The sequence below is a fragment of the Amaranthus tricolor genome, chromosome 6 (assembly GCF_026212465.1).
Source record: "Amaranthus tricolor cultivar Red isolate AtriRed21 chromosome 6, ASM2621246v1, whole genome shotgun sequence".
Lineage (NCBI taxonomy): Eukaryota > Viridiplantae > Streptophyta > Magnoliopsida > Caryophyllales > Amaranthaceae > Amaranthus > Amaranthus tricolor.
In genome coordinates this window covers 16,391,203-16,398,655 of record NC_080052.1, presented here as the reverse complement: position 1 = coordinate 16,398,655, position 7,453 = coordinate 16,391,203, and the positions used below count along the sequence as shown (strand labels likewise).

The following is a 7,453-nucleotide window of genomic DNA, read 5'->3' as shown; positions in this document are numbered from 1 at the left end:
ATTTTGTGCGGCTCCCCGAGTTCATTTGAGTTTTTCATGGAAAACAATTCAAAAATAATAGAGGCAAAATTGTCAAAAAATAATCGCAAAAAAAAAAAAAAAATTTAAATAGCCATATAATGCCCAACTTAATTACATACAATGGAAACATAGTTAAGGCTTATAGTTATAGCCCATCTAATATCTGTATACACAATTCAAGAGAGGCTTATAAAGAATTCTAGAATATATAAAATCAACCCGGCATTCAACTTCTATACAGATCACCTTCCAAGTCGGGGATTTTTGTCCAACCCGGTAGAACAACAAACTTTTGATGACTAATCTCTTGTATGCTTGGTGTAATAGTCAGCTTACTAAGGGAAACTAGCATTATCTTGCTCGTACAGATCTCGAATATTCAAGTACCTGGGAATGAGCTGCCTGTGCTCGACAGGATGATGAAAGCACAGACAACGGATAGGGAGAAAACAGAAACCCAAGTGTTTTCTGTATACATTTCCATTGCATCAGTAATTGAAAAACGTGTGCGATCCTCTGCCCAATTCCTTATTCGATCAGCTTCAGCAGCGTACAATGCCCTTCCCTGAAATACATTATGACATAATAGTAGATCTGATCATCAAAAATTAAAGCGGAAAGTACAAGGTAACAAAAAAATACCTGATCATCGAACCAACGACCTCTTCGTAGCCATGCTGTAACTAGAGCAAGCAAAATTCTTGGTGGTGTCAAGTAATTGATCGCCTTTCCGCTGCCTTTCACTACCCTCATGCGTGGTACCAAGGACCTAGCAACTGTCTCTGGAAGCTCACATATGATATTAAACATTTGCTTGTTTTTAAGACTGGAACCACTGCAAGGGAAACACTACACCATGTTATTTAGAGCACATTAAGTCTAGAAAAGATTTTCTAAACAAAACAGATTCACATTTACTTTATCAATGTCTACAAGCAGACGATTCTATCAACGTTCAAGAATGTAGGGAAGCAAAACGTCAAAAAAAGAGCATGGGAGTCGGGGTTTTCAAAAGTAATCAATAAATCTAATTGCACCGTAGTTATCAAATAAAAATTTAAAAATAGCAACGTTAGTGAACAGAGGTAATTTCTGAGACCATTTAGACCATTTATAAGGTATAGAATGCATTTGTTTGATTTTAACCTCTTTGAACTAGAGATACAGAGAAGCTACATTACTCATTACTCAGTGTCTAATATTGGAGCCAGACTTTGTGTCAATAGGTCAAAGTCGGTTATTTTATTGAAATAATCCATGTTTTCGAAACTTAACATTATTTTTGGATAAAGAGATTTAGAGAGAAAGAAAGGGAAGGAATTTAGAAGGACAGAGGATCCTTTGATTGGATAAGGAAAAAGGAGGGAAGGGATTTTGAGGGGAATGGTTTGGAGGGAAAACATAGACAAATTTTGTTAAGAATACAATCTCTCCTAGATGGAAAGATTTGGAGAGAAAACACTCATTTTCCTTCATTTTCCCCTTCCCTTCTAAACAAACAAGATGCACTCTCCCTCCTTTCCCCTCCCCTTCCTTTCCTTTCCTTCCTTTCTTTTCTTTCCTAATTTGCTATCTAAACATAGTATAAGTGTCAAGATCAAATATCCAAGTCAAATTGGCAAGAAGAAATAATGGGTAGTACTTTAGGTAGATGAAGAGAACAAGTAAATGGGAATTATTGTCAAGATATTGTATCTGTAAGTTACAAACTAAAGATGGGATGACAGGAAACCATTCTTTAAATGAAAGCATCTTTCTATCCTTCTTTATCCCGGGGACTAAAAGAAAACGAACTACTACTTGCACGTTTTTACGACATTACCACCTCAGTGGACGCCAGAATTTTCCTGACAACAGGTGAACAAGTTGTAACAGACTACTAACTATGAGCATTCATCAGCCAGCATGGATGAAAATGATGGATTGCAGATTTGCAGTTGCATTGCTTAGTTGCAGTAATTCCGGGAAATACGACTCCTGAAACTTAAGTCATGTACCTTAACAGTAACTCAGTCAGCACCATGCCAGGTGAGGCCGTATGGACACCTATGCTGGTTCGCCTACACTCTTTCAAGAGTGACGCTTGAAGTTGCCGTAGACCACATTTTGTTGATCCATAACTGTATAAAATAGGTACCAGTAGATAAATACAATACACGTCTGGGCAGAAGGGTTATACATTTGAACTTTCAGGACTGGGGGAATATGTACAACTTACACAGCTGTCAAAGGGGTACTGGAGCCCCCGGAACCTGCACCGTCCATGTTGAATATGTGGCCCCCTTTGTTCTGCTTCGTCATTACCCGCATAGCTTCTTGGGTGCATATAATAGACCCAACCAAGTTCGTCGACACTATCTATTGATAATCAAAAAAAGTAAATAGATCCGTTTAAATTTAAACTCTAACGAAGAGTCAATCACCTAATATTCCTAGAAAAATGCACACCCAAACAATATTAAGGAACATGTACGTTGACGATTTACAACTTTTGTCAAGAAATATATATCTTGTTTTATAAAGCTACATGCAATCATCCCAACACATAGCTAGAAATAAACATAATAACTCACCAAAAAATCGGCTTTCAATAAAAACACAGCTGGAAAATTCATGGTTCAGAATCTAGGAAGGAGAACGTTGGGGAGAAAGTTAATAATCCCCTCCTATTATCATCAAATGTCCCCTTTGGATTATGGCACCATTTAGCAATCATTCTTAGTTTGAATTTTATTAATCTATAAGTTTAAATATAGTTAAACGGAATCTTGTTTGATTCTTCTCAATCTATACAATATACTAAAGAAGAAACAATTAGGCACATGTCGATTGCACATTAAAAAATTTTCCGCTCTTTTCACGCTCTTATTAGGCAAATATTTTTTTAGCATATCATTTAATATCTTTCTGATTAGATATGTTTAATAGATTAGTTACAAAAGATTTCAAAACTATATCTTATTTACTAATTTTTACTATATACAATCAATTAAGATATTTAGTATCCTTTAATTACAATGGATATTTATCGGATAACATATTAATTATTTATGTAAAAAAAATTTATTTTAATTCAAATATTTTCGTTATAAATTAAGAAAAGAAAATAACTTTAAAATAGTTTTTTTATAGATAATCATATACACTACTTACATGGCTATATTAAAATATTACACAAATTAAAATAGATTATACATTAATTATTTAAGTAAATAATAAGGAAAATATGTTGGTGACATAAATTTCAAATGATAATTTTACCTCCTATGTTTCACAAACTTATAACACATAAATAAATAAATTAGGTTATATGTTGATTATTATAGTAAAAAAAAAATACTTCCTCCGTTCCCTTATGATGTTCCCACAAGGAATAATCACGGAAATTAAAAATAATAGAATCTATTAGATAATAGACATATTATTTTATTGAATAATAAATTTAATTTAAGAAAAGTGGAGATCATAAACATTAAAAAATATTAAACAAAAGCTTTAGTGGAAAAAATATGAAAACCACAACTAATAATAAATATTTTTATAAAGTTAGTAGAAAATATGTAGGATCATAAAGAATATAAAAATGTTAAAATGAAGGTAATGGAAAATATGTAAGGACCATAAGTATTATTAAAATATTAAATCAGGATAAATATGGTTATTTTTGTTTAAAATTTTTAACATATGCAGAAAGACTTTTTATGAGATAAACAAATAGAACACCCTAAAATGGCTAATGGTAACTTCTTTAAGGAATGGAGGGAATATGTTCTTTAGGCTGAAAACTTATTTTAAGGTTTTACTAAGACATTAAACATTTAAATTACTATTTATATTATTTTTTATGTGTTGAAATTTTCTATTATTTTATGTAATTACTTATAATTTATATTGTTTAGTGCATGATTTTATGATTATGTTTCATATATTTTAGTAATATATATCTCAATCTAATAGTATTACTTTTACAATTTTTAAAACAAATCAATTTACAATTTCAATATGATTTAGGAATCATATAATAACTTAATACATATATAAAATTAGTAATTTTTTATTTAAATAATTCATAAACTGTGCTTAGCACAGGAATCTATCTAGTATAAATTATATTAATATCAACTTTTCATAATTTTTAAAATTGCACAATTAGTAACATTAAGGGATCAATTAGTGAATTGACAAGCTTGCAAAACAAAAAGGGACATTTGATGTGAATAGGAAGGAGTATGAAACTACAGAAAGTAGAGAATTTAGAAATGATAAAAGTTTTTACGGCTCGTTTGGTAAGTGGGTATTAAACGGTGGTAATGAGAATGAAAACTAGTGTAATTTTGGTTGAAAAATCTCTTGGCTACCTTGGGACATGCTTTTTCAACTTCAATTATTTCATTTTCTTCATAAAATTCATTTCAATGCATTATCAATGGGAGAGGTAATATTAGGTGGTAATGAAAATTTGTAAACAAAAAAACTTTGTGATCAAAGTTTCACCACCATGGGAATGACATGAATCTCTTGATGAAATTTTACACTATAAATCATTCACATTACCATCATTTAGTACCACTAATGAAACGGGTGATTAGAAATATCCCAAGTAGAAGCATGAATTCAAAGAAATATTTATTCATTCTCTCACACCTGCTTGATATCATCGTCAGTGAACTGCAACAAGGGTCTGAAACCTTTATTTGTTCCCGCATTGTTTATCTGCCAAGCATGTTTAAACATAATTGTAAATATCATCAAAGAGGCCACATTTTGATGGTAAACAAGATAAAGAACTGACAGAAGACTTGGCTTAGACACGAGTGCGTATCCATGTGTCGTTTTAGCTATTTTATGAAAACTTTTTCCATGATTTTGACCCAAAACAAATTGTTGAAGTATCCATACCCATATTAGAGGATAACCGGGATCGACAATTGGTTTGATACGGGGGAAAAAAACAGGAACAAGGAGCGCAACCTAAGTTTTGAAGTGTCCATACCCATATTATGAAAACTTTAGCTACATTTGGGCTTGATTTGTGAATGTTTTTTCACAAGGGATATGTAAAAGTTTTTATAAGAAGAATAACCAAGATAGACCTGGTACCAAGGCAAAAGGGTGAAGAAATGAAGATGAAAATTAAATGAAGTAGGCTGAAAATACAGAATCTAGAGCATAGGTCACAAACTTTTGAGTGCTCTGATTTACTGTTAATGAACTAAGAAGCTCTTACAACTTACAAGACACCCACAACATTTCCGTTATCTTTACCCCCCCCCCCCCCCCCCCCCCCCACTGTTAATAGCATTTCTCTTCTCCATTCACTCTCCTTTCCCTCTAACTGTTTTCTTCTATTCATCATTGACAAGTAAACCTCTAACAAAACAATCTATTCATCATTGACAAGTAACCCTCCAACAAAACTATTTGTCAATACGAGAATACTACACTAGACATATTCTTTTATACGACATAGCATCATGATGATCTATTACATGATATAAGAATCAATCTAGCATATTTGAATTTGGTAACTATATTGTTACTTACCCAAATGTCAACGGAGCCAAGTTCATCTACGGCAAAATTCGCTAGCTTTCTCACATCATTAGGGTTGGAAACATCACAGGGCAAGCCTACAACTTTTGCATATATCAGACTTTTTGAATTTATAGTTTCCATTTCCCTTAAATTTTCTTCAAGCTCTTTGACAGTTGTATCCACTGATTCAGCACTTCCATCAAGAAAGTAAAGTAAGTTACAATATACCAAAAATAAAAAAGAAAAATAAAAAGAAGATACCCCAGATTTAACACCTGCGTGAAGTCACTACCACTCGATCTCCAGAAAGAAGAAATTCTCTAGCAAGTGCTTTACCAAGACCTCTAGTACTGCAATGCAATGAGGGAGTTAGACATCATAAGTTGCGAGGAAAAGAGAAACCAAACATTGAAGACATGTTTAATCCATCATTACAAAGAGTATATTATGCTACACCATGATCATAGGAAATGACCTTACATTTTTCTAGGAAACAAGACAACATTATTGAGAGGACACATTTAGCAAAAAATAATTTTCTCGTGACTAAAGGATTAGGTTTAAATAATCCCGAGCCAACAATTTCAGCAACTAAATGCTTGATAAAATATGCTCGAAGTAATCTTGCACACTAAACTGGCTCTTACAACCAACATGTAGTTAGTTTCACATGAAGCACTGAAGAAAAATAATGACCACCATTAGATGTACATATCAATATAATAGGACCACGATAACCATTAGCATCAGGCATAGTACCTTCCGGTGATTACAACATTCCTTGGACCAGCTCGACTATGTTCATCCAAAACCATGTTAGCCCCAACCATAGTCCCAATTATAACACCTCCAAGCCAACTATACCAGATCAAGTCAGTCATTTCACCACCTTTACATCATGAAAATGTAAAAAAAATCAGTCCAAGAGATTTTCTAGAACTAGAGATAATTGTGGTATATGTATCACTTGTAAGTGCAACGCTAACCTGACAATTGAAATCCAGTTAACAGAACAACTCCTGTGCTCATCATTGTTACAATGTATCTCCCAACATGAAGAGCAGCCTATTTACATAAAAAAAAGCAAGAAAAAGTTGTGAATAATCAAACAATCAAAGTAAAGAAAACCGCTATATTCAGTGTATACAAGAAATACCAAAGCATTAAACCCGACAAGACTTTATGACAATGCAAAAACCACATAAGAGCCAGAAATTAGATTTCGTGTAACCTTTCAAAACAACATCATTGCATTTCCCTACCGCCGACCACTCCTTTACACTATGTTTAGATAGCAAATTAGGAGAGAAAAGAAAAGGATGGAAGCGGAAGGAAAGGAAGGGAAAGGAACTCCATTGTTTGTTTATGAAGGAAAGGGAGGGGACAAAAAGGAATTTTATTTTCCTTCCAAATCTTTCCTCTTATGGAGAGCTTTGGATGTCAACAAAATGAAGGGACTTGATCCCTCCAAATCCTCTCCCTCCCTTTTTGCTATCCAAACAAGGGGATGTCCATCCCTTCAAATTCTTTCCTTTCTTTTCCCTCCATCCAAACAAAGCCTTAATACAAACATTATTCCCTACTACATATAGACAAGAAGCGCACATGATTTCAGTGTAACCTCCCAACCTATAACTATTTTATGTTGTGAAAACATTGCTACTTCAGTCAAACAGCACAACTTTTGTATCTGAAAATTTGCAAGATTTTCTTAAAGAAAACCCCTTAACTCCAATAATGACATTAAGTTCTGTGACTATCACTAGAAAGGGATACAAGCACCATCCATATCAGATCCTTATATTCCCTATGAAGTGGCAAAATCACAATCCATGTTAGAATTTTGCATTTCCTAAAATCTGAAAGGGGAAAGCTCCTATCTTCTATAAAAATCTAC

The 7,453-nt window shown here is 33.2% G+C and overlaps 1 protein-coding gene across 1 annotated transcript in view; it reads right to left on the bottom strand.

Moving 5' to 3' along the window:
- Window positions 1-69: 69 nt before the first annotated feature.
- LOC130816150 (probable chlorophyll(ide) b reductase NYC1, chloroplastic) overlaps window positions 70-7,453 on the bottom strand; it is an 8,471-nt gene continuing 1,087 nt past the window's right edge. Inside the window, exons 2-10 of the mRNA XM_057682804.1 lie at window positions 6,543-6,621; window positions 6,316-6,445; window positions 5,832-5,906; window positions 5,566-5,749; window positions 4,666-4,734; window positions 2,240-2,379; window positions 2,019-2,141; window positions 664-856; window positions 70-586 (exon numbers count right to left, since the gene is read on the bottom strand). Coding sequence (XP_057538787.1) covers window positions 401-586; window positions 664-856; window positions 2,019-2,141; window positions 2,240-2,379; window positions 4,666-4,734; window positions 5,566-5,749; window positions 5,832-5,906; window positions 6,316-6,445; window positions 6,543-6,621 — 1,179 coding nt within the window. The 3' untranslated portion in view covers window positions 70-400. The remainder of the gene's footprint in view (window positions 587-663; window positions 857-2,018; window positions 2,142-2,239; window positions 2,380-4,665; window positions 4,735-5,565; window positions 5,750-5,831; window positions 5,907-6,315; window positions 6,446-6,542; window positions 6,622-7,453) is intronic.